The 23,968-nt window shown below is 36.1% G+C and overlaps 2 protein-coding genes across 2 annotated transcripts; one reads left to right on the top strand and one right to left on the bottom strand.

Moving 5' to 3' along the window:
* LOC105158725 lies at positions 880 to 2,037 on the bottom strand. Its single transcript, XM_011075565.1, has 2 exons — positions 1,762 to 2,037; positions 880 to 1,467 (listed from the first exon to the last, which is right to left on the bottom strand). Exons 1-2 carry the CDS (start codon positions 2,035 to 2,037, stop codon positions 880 to 882), a joined length of 864 nt encoding a protein of 287 aa, XP_011073867.1.
* On the top strand, positions 9,187 to 12,672 carry LOC105158634 (vetispiradiene synthase 3). The gene is made up of 7 exons (XM_011075447.2): positions 9,187 to 9,378; positions 10,394 to 10,664; positions 10,777 to 11,149; positions 11,256 to 11,474; positions 11,585 to 11,723; positions 11,888 to 12,133; positions 12,220 to 12,672. The coding sequence occupies exons 1-7, from the start codon at positions 9,259 to 9,261 to the stop codon at positions 12,514 to 12,516; spliced, it is 1,665 nt and encodes a 554-aa protein (XP_011073749.1). The 5' UTR covers positions 9,187 to 9,258; the 3' UTR covers positions 12,517 to 12,672.

Here is a 23,968-nt window from a genome sequence, read left to right as displayed (position 1 = left end):
TAAGACATCGTCTACTAAATCTGCACTGGAAGAAGAGGTGGTCATCATTACAAAGCACGCAGTTCCCAAGATGAGATAACCATGGTTTGTCCGTTCTGGCAAGCTTGCCCAAGATAGCAAGCCATTAAATGAACATATGTTTAGGAATCATCAAAGATCCCGAAAGTAGCGAATTTCAGTCTACTTTCGATCCAGGTGCACTAAAAATCCGATAAAGCTCGTGGGTGGTGGGACTTCCAGTCGAAAACTTCCACTGAATACGATCATCTCCCCTATAGATCTAGGGTAGTATGCGGGTAATCTCCAGGGACTCCCTATCCGTAATCAGGGGCCAGTTCCATTGTCCCTCATGTACTACCGCGTCCAACATGGTAGACTCGTGTAGGTCCAAACAAGCAGACCCTCTCGGGAATCTATGGATAAGGGGACAGAGGTGGTGCCACGGGTCCTTCCATAAATAGAAACTCCTCCCATCTCCAACTTGATAATCCACCACTGGTCTTATCCAAGTCCGCAACCGCAATAATTTTTTCCACCCCCACGGTCCCCGGTGCTCCGAGACAGTCTAAATGAAATTGTCTCGTAAGCGCCCATGAAGCAGCCATTCCACCCAAATAGAAGTCCAGTCACATCGATGACCTTGCATAGGTTTTTACACATAAGTGCACGATTGAGCATACCAATGTCTCGAATTCCGAGACCCCCCTCCTCCTTTGGTTTACAAATCTCTTTCCACGCTACCTTTGGGTAGCCACTATTTTCAGTACCTTTCTATAGAAAATTCTGTAACTACTTTTCAATATCTCTGATAATCCCTTTTGGTAATAAGAATGTCGACGCCCAATAAACACCCAGAGATATAAGAACAATTTTAATCATCTACAGTCTACACGCGTACGATAATGTCAGACCCTCCCAACCATTAAAACATGCATCAATTTTAGTTAATAATGGTTGGCAGTCAGAGATAGATAGTCTAGAGGAGATCAAAGGAAGCCCCAGGTACCTCATCGGGAGATGACCCTCCAGGAATCCCAACACTACTAACAATTGTTCTTTCACATTCTGTGCAGATTTCGATATAATGAGGTGGCTCTTCTCTGCATTTAGTCTAAGTGCGAACCACAAAGCAAATCGATCTAGTCCATCTTTCAGGGCCCTAATTGATTCTGTGTTAGCCCGACAAAACAACAACTGGTCGTCAGCAAATCCCAACTGGAAGACTTTGGATGCCTCACATTTCCAATAGAATGTAAAATTCATATCCTGCTCTATCAGTTGCAGAAACCCCATATGCAACACCTCCATTACTAGCACAAAGAGATATGGAGAGAGGGGATCACCTTGTCTCAGTCCTCGTGCCCCAAGAAAGAAACCATGTGGTTTGCCATTCATCCCAACCAAAAATGAGGGTGTTGTGACACACTCCTCAACCCATTTATTGAACATATCCGGGAACCCAAATAACTGTAGTACAGATAATAGGAAGTTTCATTCTACAGTGTCGTACGCCTTCCGAATATCAACCTTTAATGCACACCTAGGTGGCCGTCGGGCTTGTTTGTATTCACTGAATAGCTCCTCTGCTAATAGAATATTGTCCCGTATGCTCCACCCGGGGACAAATGCAGCCTAACTGGGGTTTATAATCTTGTCCAAAACCGCACTCAACCTTTTGACAATGAGTTTTCTAATAATCTTATAAAGTACATTACAACATGAAATTGGTCGATAGTCAGCAACAGACATGGGAGAGTGTACCTTGGGTATGAGCGCCAAAATTGTGCTATTGATTTGTTTAAGAATTCTCCCTGTCATAAAAAAATCCAGAACTGCTTTGGAAACTTCCTCGCCAACCACAGGCCAAGCGGCTTTATAGAAGCCTGAGAAATACCGATTCGGTCCTGGTGCCTTATCCTTAGCGATATCAAATATTGCATTTTTGACATCCTCTCCTGAGAAAGGGGCAGTGAAAAAAGCAACCTCTTTCTCCATTAAATTATGCCGTGCCCATGGTCTAAGATATCGGAGATCCATCACCTGCTGTCGCCTTTCCCCTCTTGGCAAAGATTGATATTAGGAGACAAATTTCTGTATAGCCTCTTCTGGTGTCGTGTGAAGGATTCCCTGGGCATCATTAATTTGTAGGATCCGTTTATTCGCTCGCTTCTGAGCAATTTTTTGAAAAAACACTCGAGAGCACTGATCACCTCTCTTCATCCATTGGATCTTAGCCCGCTGTTGTAACATGATCTGCTCAAGTTTTGCCGCTTTGGCAAGCACTACCTTGCACCAATGTTCCAACGAAAGGTAGAGCTCGTCCTGTCTGCTGGCACTAACCAACATTTGTGCCTTCTCTAGGAACCCTTTAGCCAATTCAACATTTTGTGATAAGTCCCATTTTTTCCTCCATTGTTCCCGAAAAATAGACTTGAGCGCTTTAAGTTTTCGAGTAATAGAGAACATAGCGGTGCCAACGATCGCATGCTGCCAAATGTTCTGCACTGCAGGAATAAAGTCCGGTGAGAGAGTGAGGTAATTATCAAAGCGAAACATACCTCAGAACTGTTGCTGCCTATCCCCATGTATCACCATAGGAGAATGGTCCGACGTACGAGGGGTGAGGTAAGAATAGTAAGCTGTTGGGAATCGAACCGTCTAGGTATCATTAGTAAGCTTCCGATCAAGCCTTTTCTATAGGTTGCAGGATCCCATGCTCTTGTTGTGGCAAATACACCATTCCCCCTGCATGGGTAATGGTAGCAGAGGGCATTCTAAATACATCTATTGAACTCATGTCCCTAATTGTGTTGAAGTCGCCTCCAACCAACCACGAGATATCAGCATACTGTAGAGCCAGGGTTTCTAGAGAACCCCATAATTCCCTCTTGTCTGCTATCTCAGTAGCACCATACACAACAGTTATAGCAACAGATTCATGTTGTGCTCGAGAGTAATATGATAATGAATAAACTGGGGTCCCACCTCAATAATATCTTTGACTGCCAGCTGGTGGTCTCTTTTGTTCAGGCCTCGAACATTCCACAATGCCAAATTCAACATGGATCCCATTCAGTGGGGCTGCATGGCTTAGGACCCCATGATGAACCTTCTGCATCATCAATTAATTGTAAATCATCAAATAAATTGTAAATCATCATCAATTCTTTGTCTCGGTTCGGCGCCGTCTCCTTATCATTTTTAGACACCGTCTGTGCTCTCGGTGCCCTTACTTTGGGGACGTATATTGCAAATGGTGTCTTGATCGGTTTAGCGACTTTGTTAAGGGCACACTCCTTGCCTGCATGCTTCAAAGTCATACAGCTAGTACACATCGGGGGTAGCCATTCATACTCAACATCAATTTTGCATGGCGATTCTCCCCCATCTTCATCTGGTGTCATAATAATTATGTGCTTCGATAATTTGGACGTCACATCCAGCATGACACATACACGAGCAAAGTTCAGTCTCATACATGCCCTCATAATTGCGTCCGGGTATAAGGGTTTGCTGACACCACTGGCCACTATGCTTAGACCCTCCTCCGTCCATAATTCCATCGGTAGTTGCTGTAGTTTTATCCATACAGGAACTTATGTATGCTTCAATTTTCTCATTGCCATGCCCGGTTCTCATTTTTGTAATACTATCGGCTGGCCTTGGAATAGCCATGGCTCCCCTTCAATAACATCCTCCATAGAAATGATTGATCTGAACTAAAAGAAAAAGAAACTATTAGCAGTGGCAGTGACCTCAGTTAAATCCGGACAGATTGACAGTGCAAATTCCCTCATATGGTGGAAATACAGTCGTTTTCCAAGGAAATATCCAACTGCCGTAGTCCTCCATTGTTTAGACCCCGTGCAAATAATATCTAGTGCCAGCCTCACAATCACTTCCCCATTTTGCACAGTGGGAGCAACATATGATAGCATCTTGCGAGTCGAGTTATTGAACGCTTGAGCAATTTTATCTGTCGTATCCGGATATGCATGGAGTGGAATATTCCCCACAAACAATCCCGTATGAATGGAACCCATTTGTGCAGCAACAAGCATTTTTTTCAATTTCTCGTTGATGACATTAGCAGCCACTGTAGGGGATGCAGTGGTGTTAGCACTGATGTCAGCAATGAAGTCATCAGAGGCAGCTACATCAGTACTGACATCAGCAGGTGAATCAACATCCAAGTCAACATCTAGGTAACCTGTCACGTTATCATCGTCTTCCCTAAGTACTCGCGTCACGTCATCTCCACACTGCACCACGTCCGAGCCTCCGTTCGGCGACAGAACGGTCAAAAAACCATCAGAACCGTCGTATGCCCGTCTGCCCATTATCTCCGTCACGTTTCGTCCACCAAACTCGCCGGAAAATTCAAGTAATGAAGCAGTCGCATTTTTTGCAGAAACCGTCGGTGGAAAGGCAGTTTTTGTCATCTCCCCCGTTAGTATTCCGGCCAGACTAATCTTTGGCGCTGGTAATATATTTCTCCAAGGTTTCTGAAGTCCTCCAGCCACCGGTGCCGCCACTAGCGTTGTGAAACCCTATGGCCAAACTTTTCTTCCCATCGAATTTTAAGATTATTGAGCGTAGCCATGGCTCCTTCGTCTCCATCCACGACCCTGTTGGCTAGCTGTAGAAATTCATCGATATCAAATTCTGCCGGCGATGGATTGTTGTCACGGCCACCATTGACGGCGTTTAGAGGTGCGCCACCATGAAACCCCAAATTTGAACTCCTTTCTTTCAATGCCAAGATTGCTGCTTTCTCCATGGAAACAATTCCTCCACCTCTAACGAAGCTAGAGCAGCCATCCTTGGTCGGAAAAATCGCTGGTTTGCACTATCTTTTCACCGTGCGACCCTTCGACTGCCACAAACCCTAAAAATGGCAGATCTGAATTTTTAGTTCGATCAGGCCCCAAACTGCTGTCTTTCATGGTTAAACCTTCTCCTCCATCCTCTGTGAGACTGTTCCGGCCATCTACTGTCGAAAAACCATCAAAGGCCGGCTGTTTTGAATGTGACCCTTCACCTTCCAGAGAATTCAGTTTTTTCGCTGGAAAAATGCTGCCGGCGTCTACCAGCCGCCGGCTTCCACCATCCTCAACAGTCCTATCATCAGCCGGACACTCCTCGTCATCACCAGCCACCTCGTCCATGGGTGTTCCATTAGTGTGTGTTTTGTGAGGTGTGCTAGTGTGTGTGAGAGAAAAGAGAAAAATTGGAGAGTCCATTTTTTACTTGTTAGACTCAAGTTCATTTGCCTAACAATTTAAGTGCTATGTCTGTGTTTTTTTATAAGTTTCGACTCGCTTAATACGATTTGAAAGAGTAAAATATGGGCAAAATATTAAAATTCAATTTTAGTTCAGTTCTACTTATGTAGTCAAATATCAAATGGTTCAAGTTGAAAAATATACGAAATGGATTTTAATTTCACGTATCTGGATTGGTCAGCGCCGAAGCCAGAAGAATTAAACTATGGAGTAAAAATAGTACTCTCTTTATACTAATTAGGTAAATTACGTTGACACCTCTTAGGTTAAGTCGAGATACACCTAACACTTTATGCTTTTTATTAAATTACAGTTATATCTATTGAAATTGTGGTTATAATAATTTACACACACGCCCCCTAAATTTTATTTTATTTTATTTTTGAACGCAACGAACTACTGCATCCATAGATTACTCACTCAAAGGCAGCGAAAGAAAGCACCTAGCACCACCTCACTGAAATAGATACCACGCACTGTAAAAAAAATTGATTATTCCCAACAGTATAATCACTAAGACTTGAAAATCATCGTAAATTGATTCTATCCACCATGGTCAATAAAAACTTGAAATGCGCATCTAAGTTTTAACCGTTGTTAATTTTCAGTATGATTTTTTTACCTATAATCAAAATATTTGTCGTAACTTTTACCTATAGTTAATGTGTTGGCTTCAGTTGCAGAAAAATATTAATTTGTTTTTTTCCAAAAATATTATAAATAATAATATACATCTAAGTAAATTAATCCACCTAATTGTTCATACTGAATACCATAAATTTGTAGTAGGTAACCACATTTTTACTAATATAGTTGTTTTCTTAATGTATAAAATACACTATTAACACTGTAATTCTGATCCGGACCCTAAACATATCGAGAAAAAAATTCCCATATATCGATCAATAATATATTTGTTTTAATAATTAATGATAAATAAGTATCATCTGCACAATACACCTGAATGTCATTAGAAAAAAAAAACTAGGTATTTTATTTATTATTGTTTAAGAAAAATGTATATGCTAATTCAACGTTCAAACTTTTAATTAAGTACGTTACTGTAATTATCTATTGTTACTCGCCACCAGTCAATTGAACCATCTAACTTTAATCCGACCATTAGATATAATCACACTAATTAACACGATCTTACTTGCTTTGAAGTTTTAAACAAATTTAGTTAATAAATCTAGTTATCTAAAAAATTAGGTTAGTTTTTGCTGATCAAATTTTCGACAAACTCTGAAAATTTGTCCTTGAAATAGCCGTTGATTGCGATGAATTTTCTGACAGTCGTTAACCATGAAAAGGACAGTCCTAACACCATACAAACTAACAACCACGAAACAGAAGTGAGCAATTCAAACGGATTTCCTGCCACCTTTATGGTAATCTAGTCCGTCAAGGCGACCCTCGGAAACATAAATGGAAACATCCGAAAAATTGTTCGGAATTTTTTAGGGTTAAATACAGTTATTATCCTTGAAAGTATTCACCCCACATCAATTATCCACTAAAGTATTAAATCTTTCGAAAACCCCCCTGAGCTTTAATTTTTTAGTTTGAAAAAATTTTATTTTACCTTTACAAAAATTGCTTCTTGAAAAAAAAAATTTAAAGAGATTTTTGAATTGCTAAAATCAATCTGTGTCGAAACCTTTTCTAATTCTGATTTCATTTATTTATCAAGCTCTTTTTATATTTGTAGTCTTGAAGTATTTGAAGCTCATTTTATTTTAATTTTACGCTTCTGCAATAAGTTTCAAAATATTATTACGGGGAATTTGGACAACGAAATATGAAGATCTTCTAAAATTGAAAGTTTATTGAAACTTTTTACTAATATCAGTATTTTTCGTTTAAAAATTTAATGAATAAAATATTTTAAAAAAGGAGGTAAGTATAACTTTTAGTTTTTTTGGGGAAAAAATGTCAATTCTTATTTCTAAAGGGATTAAAAAAGAAATAACTTTTGTTAAAAAAGAAAAAAAAACTTATAAAACTCTACCAAATACTTTAAGATATCTTTCAAATTTGCAAACATTTTTACAAGACATACTCAAAATTTTGTAAACTCACACATTAGAAACTAACATCTTCTAATTAGATATGCATAATGCATAACAAATTAAGTTCTAAGGGTTAATTACAATGACCTCCTCTAAAAATATTAAATTATATCTTTTTCCAGAAAAGTTTTGATATTATACTTACGCTCCCTGCAAAAATTCTGGGTTTACTTCTGATCCCTTTGCGTTAGAGTTTGGATGAAAAATGTTAATATAAGCAAAAAAAAAAAATTATATAATTCTTAATTTTGTCCCTCATTTAACATTCCCATGTATATTTTTGTACTTATAAAGCGACAAATATAATTTATATATATGGAGAGAGTTTAACATTATTATATTTTTTCATTCATAAGTACAAAATTATTCATAAAAATGTCAAATGAGGGGTGTAGATTTATTCAATTTTGTTTCTTAATGTCAGTATTTTTTATCCTAAAGGGCGTCAGATGTAAATAGTGAATCTTTAAAGGAGCGTAAATACAATTTTTAAATTTTTTTAAGAGAAAATATAATTTTATATTTTTAGAGGAGGTTAAGTGTAATTAATCCTAAATCCTAACTATGTCGAATTTGAAAAGTATTTCCAAACTCCATCAAACATTCAAATCAATCTTACTTTTATCTTAATTCATGAAGTGCTTTTGTACCAAAATAAATAAATAAATAAATCTAACTTCTGCTGTCATTCAAATCAATTCAATGTATGCTCAAATTCTCATAAACCTTAATTTCAAAGATCAACCTTAATTTCATGCCCATTTTCAAAGCAAATCACTTCACGCCCATCTAGAAGTAAAAATTTGGGATAATTAAACATATTATTTGCGAACATCCATAAAAAAAATTGAACGAAAAATTATATTTACTATCGATTGACTTACATACTTATTATAGGTCAAACGATTTTTTTTCTTGACCAAATTATTCTTATAAAGATGGAAATTTACCTCCTCACATGCATTAATGTTTGAGAATATATGAAAGTAGTTTAACCATAAGGTCTGTCTGACATATAACAGTTCAATAGTAAATCAATTGAGGGTAAATATAAATTTTCATTTATTTTCTTTTGCTGATATAAAATATTATGTGAAAATTGATTAACGAATGAATCTATTATACAAATAAACGTCAAAAAATTTTATGTATAATTATACGAAATACGATAAGAGTAGAGTATAATTATAAGGACAAACTAATGAAGCCTGTGCCTTCTAGCACCTTCCATGCTCATACTCATTTTCATGTATTTTATAAAGAATAAGAAGAGTCCACAGCAGCCTACATACTCCGCGGCGGTCCCACCTGGACCACATTTATGTAGACAGAAAACGACAAAAAGAGGATTGTGTCAGGTACGAGAAAAAAAAAAGGATGGTAATTTAATTATAAGACGGAACAAACCTTAAAAAAATAATTATATGTAATTTTTGATCTAATAAGCATGTACTTATAATTATAGAAACTACAAGTGTTGATTTATAATTTATCCCAGTTAAAACCCCATCTAATTACTCAGTTACCTGAGCAGATGAAAATTTTTTACCCGAATCAAGTTTGGCCAAATCAAAACTAATCACAGAACAAGTGTACCACACTTTATTTGACTGATAAGTATATTATACTTGTCATATAATTGGTTGAGATTCGCTCGAACCAGATAGAATTTTTAGAAAGAGACGTATCATTTGGAGATTGAGATTTTGTTTAATTCCTCATGTATCAGTCAAATAAATGTCTTAGTCAAAAAATCAGAGCACATGAAGACGACAGAAGTGACATTCTTAGTCACCTCTTCACTATAAATAGAGGTACTCCATTTGGCTTATGAGCACCAACACTTCTTCACTACACTAATATCTCTGTGTACGTCCCTCGGAATTTACAGAGAGTGTGAAATGGCTGCATCAGTTGTCGAAGTTAATGTAAACTGCAACGATGAAATTGTCCGACCAGTTGCCAACTTCTCTCCCAGCTTATGGGGCGATCAATTCATCAAATACACTTCGGACACTCAGGTCCTTTTTTGTCTCTTTGTGTTTTTTGTTCCTATTTCCTGCATATTTATACGTGCATGGTAGCTAGTTTTGGTTAGAGGTAAAGCAATTAAGAAGATGAAATCAGGATTTAATTGAAAAGAGTTATGTGCTTCACTCTAAATTAGGCTAAGTACGTCCATAAATGAGGATATTGATTACTATTATATTTATTTATTTTGGGCTTAAATATATTTTTTGGTCCCATAATTTTTAAACTTTAGAATTTTTAAACTTTAGAATTTTTATCATTTATCTTTCTAAGATTGCCAAATAGTTTTGTGATCCTTCCAGTGCTGGATTATGCAAATGTCGCTAGAATAAATTATGTGCATCTCATGTCTCATTCTTTTGAATTGGGGCTTTTGTTTTGATCAGTTCACTTTTGCCAATATGAACAATAAATTTGAAAAACACATGACGTGGCGCGGGCACAAAAAGGACCAAAATTGCGAAATGGCAAAAAGTTACAAGACTCTTTTGCAATTTTAGAAAAATAAGGAATAAAAATGTCGAAGTGCCAAAATTATAGAATTAAAAAATTATTTAAGCCTTTATTTTATTACTATAACAATCTCAAGAATTAATATAATTTCCTTTGCTCTCCATTAATGAACCTCACCAAGCCAATCACGTTGAAAGTGTTACTGATCGTTTTTTTCGAAATTATACATCAATCAGACGATAAATACATACTTACTATATAATTAGCACAAATTCATTTAAACTTAATCTGAGCTTTAAGTAGCCGACATGGGAAATAGTTCGTATACGGATGGAATATTCTGATCCAAACGTAGCAATCATGTAATTGGTTATGTTTCCTAAACTATACATCAATCACACAACAAGTATATTGAATTTGCAATATAATTAATTCAAGTTCGACTAAACTCGGTCTAGATTAGAATCTCTGGTGGAAACATAATGTGACAATTTTGGAACGACCACGTACCGTCTCGTACAATGTTAACAAAATGTTTCCGATTGTCAACAGGTGAAAGAAGAATATTCAAAAGCTATCGAAGTGTTGAAGAATGAAGTGAGGAGTATGCTGACGGCTGCAGGCAGTGAAATGGTGGAGTCCATGAATCTGATTGACACAATTGAGCGTCTGGGAATTTCTTACCACTTTGAAAGCGAGATCGAAGACAAGTTGGAACGTTTCTTCAGTCTCAATACGAATTATGAGGATGAAGCCTATGATTTGTACACTGTTTCACTTCATTTTCGATTATTCAGGCAGCACGGACATCGTATATCTTCCGGTACAAATTGGACATGATCCTTCTATTAATTTTCTCTATATTAAATAAAATTATTTGACCTGCATTCAGTAAGTTTCCGAATCACAGACGATTTTATTTTTTAAAAATTCAGAGATTTTGAGCAAATTCAAGGATGATAATGGAAAATTCCAAGAGGCCCTTAAGAGTGATGCAAGGGGTTTGCTGAGCTTGTATGAAGCAGCACACCTGAGGATACATGGGGAAGACATCCTTGAAGAAGGTCTTGCTTTTGCAACAGCCAATCTCAAGTCCATGGCACCAAATCTTGGCTCACCCCTTAGACAACAAGTTGTGCATGCTCTAGTGCAACCTTTGCATTCGGGCAATCCAAGAATCGAAGCACGTAATTTCATCTCCAGCTATGAAGAACACGAATCAAAAAATGAAACCCTTCTTAGGTTTGCCAAATTGGATTACAATTTACTGCAGATGCTTCACAAAGAAGAGCTTCATGAAATCTCAAGGTAATGTTGGTAATTAAGATATATATGTATGCGTCGTGCACATATGTACGCGTACATAATTGTTGCGCCTAGCTAAGGACATGTTCAAACCCAACGGTATATGCAGGTGGTGGAAAGAATTGGACCTCGTGGCTAAGCTTCCGTACGCTAGAGATAGAGCGGTTGAGTGCTTCTTTTGGGCTATGGGAGTCTACCATGAACCTCAATATTCTCGAGCTCGAATTATGCTTACTAAAACTATTGTTATGACTTCCATAATTGATGATACCTATGATGCTTATGGTACGATCGAAGAACTGAATGCTTTCACAGAGGCTTTTGAGAGGTATAAAAAGAGACTGAATAAAGTATGAAATTAATTTATATACATCTATACATCTATATTATTTATAAGTTACTTATAAATAATTTGCTTCCTTGTTTTTGTTAATTTAGGTGGGATATAAGCGAGATTGATCGACTCCCGAATTACATAAAACCATTCTACAGAGCCCTTTTGGAGCTCTATGAACATTTTGAAGAAGAATTAGCACAAGAAGGAAGATCCTACGCCGTATACTATGCAAAAGAAGCTGTATGACTTCTAAAAGCCTTAACGGAAAAATTGTTCAATATTTTAAAGTTGCAAGGCTAAATGACGAAAATCAATTCGCGCAGGACCAAAATGCCACTCCCTATAAATTACAGAACTAAAATTGTATTCCGGACTAATTTGTTTTCCACATTTATGTGATACAGCTTAAAGAATTGGTGAGGAGCTACCATGTTGAGGCCAAATGGTTTATTGAGGGATACTTGCCACCATTTACTGAGTACCTCAACAATGCTCTCATCACCTGCACTTACTGTTACCATACAACGACGTCGTTGCTGGGAACTGAATCTGCAAAAAGGGAAGAATTCGAATGGCTAAGACAGAAACCTAAGATGCTTGTAGCCGGCCTAACAATTTGTCGAGTCATTGATGACATAGCTACTTATGAGGTATGCTTATGCAATTTTACATACAAAATTTTACTAGTTGGGACTGATTGGTTTTCTCTAAATATGTTTGATTGTTTGCATTTCAGGTTGAGAAGGAAAGAGGCCAAATTGCAACTGGCATCGAATGCTACATGAAGGAAAATAGGGTTACAAAGGAAGAGGCTGTGAATAAGTTGTTTGAAATGGCTACAAATGCATGGAAGGATATCAATGAGGGGTGCCTTAGGCCATCTTCCTACTCGAGGGATGTTCTAATCCGAATTCTGAATCTTGAACGCATTATAGATGTCACTTACAAGAACAACGAAGATGGATACACTCGACCCGAAAAAGTTTTGAAGCCCCACATTGTCGCCTTGTTCGTCAATCCCATCGAGATTTAAGTCATTTCCAATCCACATCACGGAATCTTGAACAATATTGTTCATGTTTTTCTTGCATGAAAAATTGAAATTTCTACACTGTACGCCGTTTATTATGTCATACCATAATGTAATAAAGTCATAATATCAATATTATGAGATTGCATACCATTTCAACTTATTAATTCAATTTAAAAACATAGTTTAATTTAAAAATAATAAAATTAATATTTTTTTTAAAGAATAAAAATATCATTTTGTGACAGACTTTGGGGACATCCAATCCGTCACAAAATAAAAAAAATATAAATATTCCAGCCTTTGAAAATCAAGACTCTTATTGCAAAAATTGCCCCAACTTACGACCATACATGTCACAAACACTTCCCAAATTTTGCAACAACCATCGTTGCAAACTCGGTACCAAATTAGTCACTAGATTTGTGATATTTGCGACGAACATTTGCCGCATAACATGTCTCAATATTTAGCAAATATTGAGATGGGTATTCATCTCGACGTCCGTCCCAAAATGTTTAGATATAATATAATATAATCCCTCTCAATGTTATTGCGAAAACCTATCAAAATCAGTGATACCATATTCTGTCCAACTGACATAACTTATAACAAGAACATCAAAGCATCCTCACCTGTCGCAATTCTTCCAAAGGGATTCTTCTCCCATCGGAAATATTTCCTACTCCACCTATGCCGACGGGAGTGGTTATTGTCCATTGTAAATTCCGTCGCAAACACCTTCGCTAAAAAGATCTTTTTTTTTGTTTTTTGGTGCTTAATTTTAATTTTTCTACAATTTCAACACACATCATTCTTATTTAAAATATTAAGATTTGTTCAGAGTTTATTTGAGTTTTAAAAACTATTACAGAGATAATGGTGGGTTTTCAAAACCTTATACAATGATTTCAGAAACAGATTATAGAATGAATATACAATAGTAAAAATGATATTAATATGACAAAACACTAAAGAACCCAATAGATCAGCTCAGGGAGCCAAAAAGCCGGAGAGTAGGACCTCAGCCACCAAAGGCCGACAACTCTCACGATTGCTCGAAAACCCAACACGATTGCTCGAAAACCCAACAATAATCACTAAGAATCTCCATCACCAAGACCCACACTAGAACTACTTAGGTTAGTTTCTCAGAAGCAGTTCACTAAGAACTAAAATCGATTATAGAGTGAGAGAGGATATTTTTGTTTGGGTTGCTTAGGGATCAAAAGCCATGTATGGCTTTATAGATGAGAGATATGGAAGAGGAAGTGAGAACCAAGAGGCGGTGACAGATTTCTGATGTCATTGGAATAAGGTGGCGAAGAACCAGAGAGAGAGAGAGGGAGAAGCAATCGTCACAGCGGCGCACGAGGAAATGGGTTAGGATTTTATATTAAGTATAGTAGCCGGGTCAGGGTCAGGTAATGGGTCAGACACATAGTGGGCCGGGTTAAAACTAGTGGCCCATGACTAAGTGGGCCAAGCCATCCAGTGAAGAAGTTGGGCTGATGGGGTTTGGGCCTTCTTATAATGGTCATGGACCACAAAAATTATAACAATTTCCCTTGACCGAAGACACAAAATTGTTGCTCACCTATTTGAAATACTTCTACTAATGAGCTTTTGTTTGATCGGTAAGATTAGGTCTTACGATACCATAAATTTGAGTTCTATAAATATGGATGTATGATCTATTTTTATAGTAATTTTTTATTTTTTTTATTTCTTTTAAATGTATTCGTTGATTTGAATTGTTGATGTATTAAATTATTTTTTGAATTTGAATGTATTGAATGGTGTTGTAAATCACATATTATAATTTTTTTGGAAATATTTTCAAATTGAATAAAAATATATATATATATATATATATTATAACCCTACCTAATAACATATGAAGTTATTAACACATAAAATAGGAAAAAGAAAACACTGGTCAATTATATATATTATAACACACTAGCTAGTAGAATTATGACCATTTTATTATGTTTAACATATAACTTGCTAGCTATAATTAATTGGTATGGTTAAATATAAATAGTTATGATAAATATTAATTAACCATAATTATATAATAGTTATTAATCGTTATTTTTATAAGTAAGACCAAAACATTGATTGTGGCTCAAATATTTCGGCCACAATTAAAATCATGATGAATAATAATCAATCATGATTAAAAATTTTAAAAAAATCACATTAATTTTGTTTTATCTTTATAAATAATGCGCATCTATTATAATTTTTAAATCATGGGAATTTTTTATGAAGGGAATAATTTATTGTTTTATGATGACGTCGATATATAAAATAGCTGATGAATTACAACTCCTAGCACCATTTATATATATAGAAAAATTATATTTTTGGGTCTATAATTTTAGATTGTTTGTATTTTTGGTTCTGTAATTTACTTTATTACATATTTTGTCATTTTTTAACGAATTTAGTCCTCAATATATGATATTTTGGTCCTTTTTCGGTAAATTAATTAGTCTTGTGTTGATAATTTTGGTCTTCTTCATACTGCACTAAGTCTCATTTTTTATCCTGTAACTATAGATCGTTAGGACCGCAATTATCAACACAGGATTAAATTTGTCAAAAAAATGACCAAATGTGAGATGTTCAGGACTAAATTTATAAAAAAAAAAATATGTAAAAACGAATAAAAATACAATTTTGCCTATACATATATATGTATACATATACACATAGATGAAGCACATAGAAATAAAACATAAGTCAGAAAACAACCAAGAATTTGGAGTACACAGATTGAAAACAAAAGTGAAAAAGAACTGAATTGGTACATTAAATATGTCCTCGCACCATTGCAACAAGTGTAAGCAAACACAGCTTGCATGAAGTGCATGCATGCGGTTCAATTAGCTGACTTTCTGTGTATCCCAATCCCATGATGGAAATAAATGCAGACCACTCATGCTGCTCTGCTCTAATTTTTTGATGGATAAAACTTTTATATAGGGATAATTACCCTTTTCTTTTTCTGAATTTGATATAATTAAATACAAATTTTCTGTAATTTAAAAAATTATATTTTAATATTCTTAAGTTTGCTTCCCTCTAGTACGTTGATATTTATCATTGATTGACCTATTACTGACTTGTTGCATTGACATATAAAAATGTGTAAGGGTAATTTTTCATCATAAAAAAAATTTATTTGACGTGCAATAAATAATAAATCAATCGGGGGGAAGTATGAATTTTTATCCAATTTTTATTTTGTTGATATTAGCAAATTCGATGAGTTTTGACTAATGGGGTGACTTATTTGTTAGATGAAAGCAAATTAATACGTAAAGATATATAAGGGTAATTTGATCATAAAAGTATTTATTTGACCTACAATAAATCAGTAATAAAGATAAATATAGATTTTTTTCTGATTTTTTTGTCAATATCAACAAATTCAATAAATTTTAACTAATGAGTGAATTTATTTATTAGATGAAAACAAATATCAGGAGTGCTAAATTCAAATTTTTAAACCACTAAAAGTTTACATATAATTATTTCAGACTTTTGGGGAGAAAAATTTAATCATCCCTATTTTTTTTTTGTTTCCTTCTGAGTTGACATTTTCTCTTAGTTCTTCTAATAAATTGTCTCTCCTTATGACTTCACCTAACTCTGTTCCCACTGCTGGCAGAAATCAGAAATGTAATGCTTTTCTCGAGACTGTTATACCAAAATTCAATGCCAACATTTACTCTCTCAATATTCACAACTGTTCTCCACCTCTTCATACCTCAAAATTACCCTATAAATACCCCATCTCATCACAAACCTCATCCACATCCTCCCTGTGTGCTCTCGAGTGTGTTTTAGTGTGTGTGTGTGTGTGTGAGAGAGAGAGAGAGAGAGAGGTAAAAGGGTTGAAAAAGAGATGGCCAAATTGTACGTAACTCTTGTGCTTGTACTAATAGTAGTGGTACATGCAACTGCAAGAAATATTCCGACAGACCAAACTAAACCTAGTAGTGATCACACTACTGCTCATGAAGCAACAAACCCTAATACTAATGCATTAGCCCCCGTCCAAAACACACGGCGGTCTCAACGACCAGAAGAACTTCATTACATACGGTGGAGTTGGTGGGTGGGGCGGCGTCGGTGGCTACGTGGGCGTGCTGCCGATTTTTGGACTTGGAGGGCTTGGTGGGGCAGGAGGGCTTGGTGGGCTAGGAGGGGTGGGTGGACTAGGCGCCGGTGGCGGGATAGGTAAAGTCGGCGGGATCGGGGTTGGCGGCGGTGTTGGTGGCATTTTACCATAAATTTGGGAATGGTATTTTATCAAGGGGTAGTAACTAGTAAGTTATTATAGTTATGCATGTTGAATGCTTCGTAAGGTCGATGGGTTTGGTTCCTAACATTGTGTTTAGTTTCGTAGCTAAATATGTATTTCTCTTTCGGATTCTTAGTTTTTGTAACGTTTGTGTTTTTATTTTCTTGGTGTAATCCATGCATGTTCATTTGAATGTATTTTGCAATATATATATATGCCCCTTCTATAATCTCAGTTGTTTCCTATCATGTTTCATTTTTTATTGCTAGAAAAAATAGAATTGTTCGCTATAATTAACTATAATAACAAATGTTATGATCATAGCTAAAAATTATAAATAAATACATTGATTAACAGTGAAAAAAGTTTAAATTTTCTCATAAATTTTGTTTAACAATAATTAATAGCATTGATTTAGTATAATTTAAAATTAAATTATGATCATTTATGATTAAAAAACACTTTTTTTTATTAGTGTATGAGTTTATGAGAAATACAAGAAATTCTTGGAGGGTTCGGAATGCGGAAAACCCAATGCCGTATATATAAATGAATGTATGCCCAAATTAAGAGATATTGTACTTTTTGTCCCATAATTAGGTACAGTATATTTTCAATCACATTGCTTACAAATTTTTTAAAATAGTCATATAACTTGAAAAAAATTCGGTTTCAATCTTCCCGCAAACTTCCATTTGAAAATTGAGAGAAAAAAATAGCGTATTAGTCATGTGGCATTGTTATATTTCAAAATAAAGTGAAACGATAATGTGATCTAGAAGTAAAAAATCTAATATAAGTTGAATATTGGAACCTCTTTTCCTACTCAATCAACTACTGTGACCATAGGTTCGTAAGGCGTGAGCGCATCTTCAAGTGTCTAGGAGATACTTCTATCAAATACTGATCGGGGATGGATCCTCTTCTTGGAACTCACCGTCCTGGCTACATACTCCATCTGCGCTAGACGAGGCATATGATGATCACGTCTGCGACACAATCAACTCTTGCACACATCCAAGATACAGTAATCGTATGCATGTGATTGTTGTGATTCCTCAAGTTTGAGGACTATTCCCGTACTATCGGAGCCAGGGATTCAAGTCATACCAACCAATCCTCCAAAGCTTCCATATGGCGATCCCCATGAGTCAGTTTAGTTGATTCAACACCTAGTCAATCAACCCACTAAGATCGCATATACGTTCCACGTATGTCACCGATGAAACACGGTACTCATTAGTTGAATGTGACTCTTAGTGCAAGTCTCTCCATAGGACTCTCGATGCCCAATCTCAAGGTTCTCGACTTGGAACGTTTTAGACCCAACCTCTTGGCAGTTGATTTCAAGACCGCCATCAATGCGCGGCCCAACTGCACGGTTGTCAATTGGTCTGTGGGCTTTATTGTGATGTTCAAGCGGATGCAAACATATAGAATGAACACAACGAAGTAAATGTCAAATAAGCAAACACTGATTTTATTCACTTAAAATAATATTACATAATCTCGAGTATTTGTCAGAACAAATTATATTCAAACTAATCTATCCTAACAGATATAACTCTGAACCTACTGTTATATCACTACAAAAAGGCGGGATTTGGCATGATCAGGAACGTTTTGGAATGCTTGAAAAACGGACATTGAAAGATGACGTCAGGTGGAATATTTTTTTGGGTTACGAATTTGGCAAAGCACAACCGTCCCAAGTTGTGGGGGTGTGTGTGTGGTGTAGGTGTGTGGGTGGGTGGGTGTGTGTGGGGTGTGTGTGTGTGTGTATGTGTATGTGTTTATGTGTGTGTGTCACGGTAGAACATGTTTTACTTCCATTTTGAACATAGAAAAAGTGAGGTGTTGCTTTTATCTTCTGCGCCAACGAATGATATCCGCGTCTTGCTACATTTGCCATTCTTCTTCAATTTCCAAGTTTTCATTTCTATCTTCACAATCCTTTTTCTGGTGCAGGATGTTACCATAGTTTCGCAATATTTATGCTCATTACAGGTATTGTGTGTCTTTGTGGAATATTTATGTCCTTTGTAACATTTTTGTATGTTTGCATAGATGTGTATTCTCATTTTTGTTTACCTGATATGAAAGAGTATTTATTGAAATGAAGAATAATAACAGGACATGAGAGAGTGGATTGTCCCTCTTCTTTTTTTCTTTCAATATCTCTCGTTAGCAAGAGTGGTCTTGGATTGATTTACTTTACTAGAGGGGATATAGTGAGAGAAAATGAGTGGAGGATTGATAAAATTTGATAAATGCCTTTGATGGTTATGATCTGTTTATCAATTCTTAAATTGGTTGCCAGCGACCACTACAAAATATTGTAGTTTTGAACCCTAACTTTGGTGTGTTTAGCCATTTTGATCCTTCCTTCTAATAGCGGTTTCTATAATTCTCACCATTGAATCACATAATAGTTTCTGTAGCATCACCTTGATTTTTGGGTACTCGCATGGAAGAGGGAGAATGGTCCTTTTGCTCAGCAATAATTAATCAGTTATATATGTTGTAACTGATGCTTGACTCATTCTTGTGCTTACATGTGACTTACTGTTTATCAGGTAAAAAATTAATCATTCACTTGCCCAAGTTTCTGTTATTTTTCTTCCTTCAGGTACTTATGTGCAGTTTCATACATATTTGAGTGGTAACAGTTTCCTAGTAATGTGGTTTTGGTATTGGAAAAACCAGGATATTAGGCCTATAAATTGTTGAACCTGTGGTGTTGCTTGATTTTTATATATGTAATTATATTAGGGCAATGATTTTGTGATTAATATTACCGAGTTTCTGGATCAACCTCTTTGAAAATCATGATCTGGTGTACCAGGTTTCTGTTTAGATCTGATGTCAAGGAATATATTTTTATATGTTTCTAATCACCTACTGCATTTCTTTTTCAATTTTATCGACCACAAATTTAATAAGTTTTGTTGAATAATGCCCCCTCATTTTGATTTTTCCATTTTCTTATCTAAGCGTCTTTTTTGTGTGTGTGTGTGTGCGTGTGGGGTGTGTGTATGTGTGTCACGGTAGGACATATTTTATTTCCTTTTTGAACATAGAAGAAGTGAGGTGTTGCTTTTATCTTTTGCGCCAACGAATGCCATCTGCGTCTTGTTAATTATGCCACCATTCTCCTTCAATTTCTAAGTCTTTATTTTTCTCTACACAACCCTTTTTCTCGTCAGGATATCACCATAGTTTCACAATATTTTATGCTCATTACGGGTATTGTGTGTTTTTATGGTCTATTTATGTCATTTGTATTAGTTTTGTGTGCTTGCGCATAGATGTGTTTTCTCATTTTTGTTTACCTGATATGAAAATGTATTTATTGAAACGAAGAGCAATAACAGGACAGGAGAGAGTGCATTGTCCCTCTTCTTTTTTCTTTTCAATATATCTCGTTTGCAAGAGTGGTCTTGGATTGATTTACTTTACTAGGGAGGATATAGTGAGAGAAAATGAGTGGAGAATTGATAAAATCTGATAAATGTCTTGGGTGGTTATGATCTGCTAACCAATTCTTGAATTGGTTGGCAGCGACCACTATAAAATGCTGTAGTTTTGAACCCTGACTTTAGCCATTTTGATTTCCTTCATGCTAACAGCAGTCCATATAATTTTTTATCCTTGAATCACATGGTAGTTTCTGTAGCATCACCTTGATGTTTGGGTACTCGCATGGAAGAGGGAGAATGGTCCTTTTGCTCAGGAACAATTAATCAGTTATATATGCTGTAGCTGATACTTGACTCATGCTTGTGCTTACATGTGGCTTATTGTTTATCAGGTAAAAAACTAATCATTCACCTGCCCAAGTTTCTGTTATTTTTCTTCCTTCAGGTACTTATATGCAGTTTCATATATATTTTAGTGGTAACAGTTTTCTAGTAATGTGATTTTGGTATTACAAAAATCAGGATATTAGGCCTATAAGTTGTTGAACTTGTGGTGTTGCTTGATTTTTATATATGTAATTGTATTAGGGCAATGATTTTGTGATTAATATTATCGAGTTTCTGGATCAACCTTTTTGAAAATCATGATCTAGTGTACCAGGTTTCTGTTTAAATCATGATGTCAAGAAATATATTTTTACATGTTTCTAATCACCTACTGCATTTCTTTTTCAATTCTATCGACCACAAATTTAATGAGTTTTGTTGAATAATGCCCCCTTATTCCGATTTTCCCATTTTCTTGTATAGGCATCTTTTTTTTTTTTTTTGTGTGTGTGTGTGTTTGTGTGTGTGGGGTGTGTGTGGGGGGAGGGGGGGTGTGTGGGTGTGTGTGTGTGTGCGTGTGGGGTGTGGGTGTGTGTGTGTGGGGGGGGGGGAGTGTGTGTGGGGTGTGGGTGTGCGCGCGCGCGTGGGGTGTGTGTGTGTGTGTGGGTGTGTCACGGTAGAATATGTTTTACTTTAATTTTGAACATAGAAGAAGTGAGGTGTTGCTTTTATCTTCTGCGCCAACGAATGCCATCTCTGTCTTGTTACATTTGCCATTCTCCTTCAACTTCTAAGTCTTTACTTTTATCTACACAACCCTTTTTTTTCGTGCAGGATATCACCATAGTTTCACAATATTTTATGCTCGCTACGGGTATTGTGTGTTTTTGTGCTCTATTTATGTCCTTTGTATCAGTTTTGTGTGCTTTCGCATAAATGTGTTTTCTCATTTTTGTTTACCTGATATGAAACAGTATTTATTGAAATGAAGAGTAATAGCAGGACAGGAGAGAGTGAATTGAACCTTTGCTTTTTTCCTTTCAATATATCTCGTTAGCAAGAGTGGTCTTGGATTGATTTTCTTTACTAGGGAGGATATAGTGAGAGAAAATGAGTGGAGAATTAATAAAATTTTATAAATGCCTTGGCTGGTTATGATCTGCTAACCAATTCTTGAATTGGATGAGAGCGACCACTACAAAATGCTGTAGTTTTGAACCCTGAAAATTAGCCATTTTGATTTCCTTCATGCTAACAATGGTCTCTATAATTTTCACCCTTGAATCACATGGTAGTTTCTGTAGCATCACCTTGATTTTTGGGTACTCACATGGAATAGGGAGAATGGTCCTTTTGCTCAGGAACAATTAATCAGTTATGTATGTTGTAGCTGATACTTGACTCATGTTTGTGCTTACATGTGGCTTACTGTTTATCAGGTAAAAAAGTATTCATTCACCTGCCCAAATTTCAGGTACTTATGTGCAGTTTGATACATATTTGAGTGGTAACAGTTTCCTAGTAATGTGATTTTGGTATTGCAGAAACCAGGATATTAGGCCTATAAGTTGTTGAACCTGTGGTGTTAATCGATTTTTATATATGTAATTGTATTTGGGCAATGATTTTGTTATTAATATTATCGAGTTTCTGGATCAACCTCTTTGAAAATCATGATCTGGTGTACCAGGTTTCTGTTTAGATCATGATGTTAAGAAATATATTTTTATATTTTTCTAATCACCTACTGCATTTCTTTTTCAATTTTATTGACCACAAATTTAATAAGTTTTGTTGAAAAATGCCCCCTCTTTCCGATTTTTCCGTTTCCTTGTCTAGGCGTCTTTTTCTTTGTGTGTGTGTATGTAGTGTGTGGGTGTGATTGTGTGTGGGGTGTGTGTGTGTGTGCATGTTGGTCCTTTTTGAACATAGAAGAAGTGAGGTGTTGCTTTTATCTTTTGCGCCAACGAATGCCATCTGCGTCTTGTTAATTATGCCACCATTCTCTTTCAATTTCTAAGTCTTTATTTTTCTCTACACAACCCTTTTTCTCGTCAGGATATCACCATAGTTTCACAATATTTTATGCTCATTACGGGTATTGTGTGTTTTTATGGTCTATTTATGTCATTTGTATTAGTTTTGTGTGCTTGCGCATAGATGTGTTTTCTCATTTTTGTTTACCTGATATGAAAATGTATTTATTGAAACGAAGAGCAATAACAGGACAGGAGAGAGTGCATTGTCCCTCTTCTTTTTTCTTTTCAATATATCTCGTTTGCAAGAGTGGTCTTGGATTGATTTACTTTACTAGGGAGGATATAGTGAGAGAAAATGAGTGGAGAATTGATAAAATCTGATAAATGTCTTGGGTGGTTATGATCTGCTAACCAATTCTTGAATTGGTTGGCAGCGACCACTACAAAATGCTGTAGTTTTGAACCCTGACTTTAGCCATTTTGATTTCCTTCATGCTAATAGCGGTCTCTATAATTTTCATCCTTGAATCACATGGTAGTTTCTGTAGCATCACCTTGATTTTTGGGTACTTGCATGGAAGAGGGAGAATGGTCCTTTTGCTCAGGAACAATTAATCAGTTATATATATTGTAGCTGATACTTGACTCATGCTTGTGTTTACATGTGGCTTACTGTTTATCAGGTAAAAAACTAATCATTCATCTTCCTAAGTTTATGTTATTTTTCTTCTTATGTGCAGTTTCATACATTTTTGAGTGGTAACAGTTTTCTAGTAATGTGGTTTTGGTATGGCAAAAATCATGATATTAGGCCTATAAGTTGTTGAACCTGTGGTGTTGCTTGATTTTTATATATGTAATTGTATTAGGGCAATGATTTTGTGATTAATATTATCGAGTTTCTGGATCAACCTCTTTGAAAATCATGATCTGGTGTACCAGGTTTCTGTTTACATCATGATGTCAAGAAATATATTTTTATATGTTTCTAATCACCTACTGCATTTCTTTTTCAATTTTATCGACCACAAATTTAATGAGTTTTGTTGAATAATGCCCCCTCATTCCAATTTTTCCATTTTCTTGTCTAGGCATCTTTTTTTTTTGTGTGTGTGTGTGTGGTGTGTGGGTGTGAGTGTGTGTGGGGTGTGTGTGTGGCATGTGGGGGATGTGGGTGCGTGTGTGTGTTTGTGTGTATGGCGTGTGTGGGTGTGTGTGTGTAGGGCGTAGGTGTGTGTGAGGTGTGTGGGTGTGTGTGTGTGTTTCTGTGTGTGTGTGTGTGTGTGTGTGTTTGTGTGTGTGGGGTGCGTGTGTGTGTGTGTGTGGTGTGGGTGCGTGTGTGTGTGGTGTGTGTGTGGTGTGTGGGTGTGTGTATGTGTGTTTCCGTGTGCATGTGGGGTGTGTGTGTGTGG

This window comes from Sesamum indicum, linkage group LG3 (assembly GCF_000512975.1).
Source record: "Sesamum indicum cultivar Zhongzhi No. 13 linkage group LG3, S_indicum_v1.0, whole genome shotgun sequence".
Classification (NCBI taxonomy): Eukaryota; Viridiplantae; Streptophyta; class Magnoliopsida; order Lamiales; family Pedaliaceae; genus Sesamum; species Sesamum indicum.
This window is presented reverse-complemented; position numbering and strand designations above follow the sequence as displayed.

What these genes read in the sequence shown, in the direction of transcription:
- LOC105158725 (XM_011075565.1), bottom strand. Translation starts at nt 2,037, where the DNA reads ATGGATCTCCGATATCTTAGACCATGGGCACGGCATAATTTAATGGAG. An exon ending in TTTTGGCGCTCATACCCAAG is followed by an intron (nt 1,468 to 1,761) that starts GTACACTCTCCC and finishes TCTGTACTACAG; the next exon opens with TTATTTGGGTTCCCGGATAT.
- LOC105158634 (XM_011075447.2), top strand. Translation starts at nt 9,259, where the DNA reads ATGGCTGCATCAGTTGTCGAAGTTAATGTAAACTGCAACGATGAAATT. An exon ending in AATACACTTCGGACACTCAG is followed by an intron (nt 9,379 to 10,393) that starts GTCCTTTTTTGT and finishes GATTGTCAACAG; the next exon opens with GTGAAAGAAGAATATTCAAA. An exon ending in ATGACATAGCTACTTATGAG is followed by an intron (nt 12,134 to 12,219) that starts GTATGCTTATGC and finishes TTTGCATTTCAG; the next exon opens with GTTGAGAAGGAAAGAGGCCA.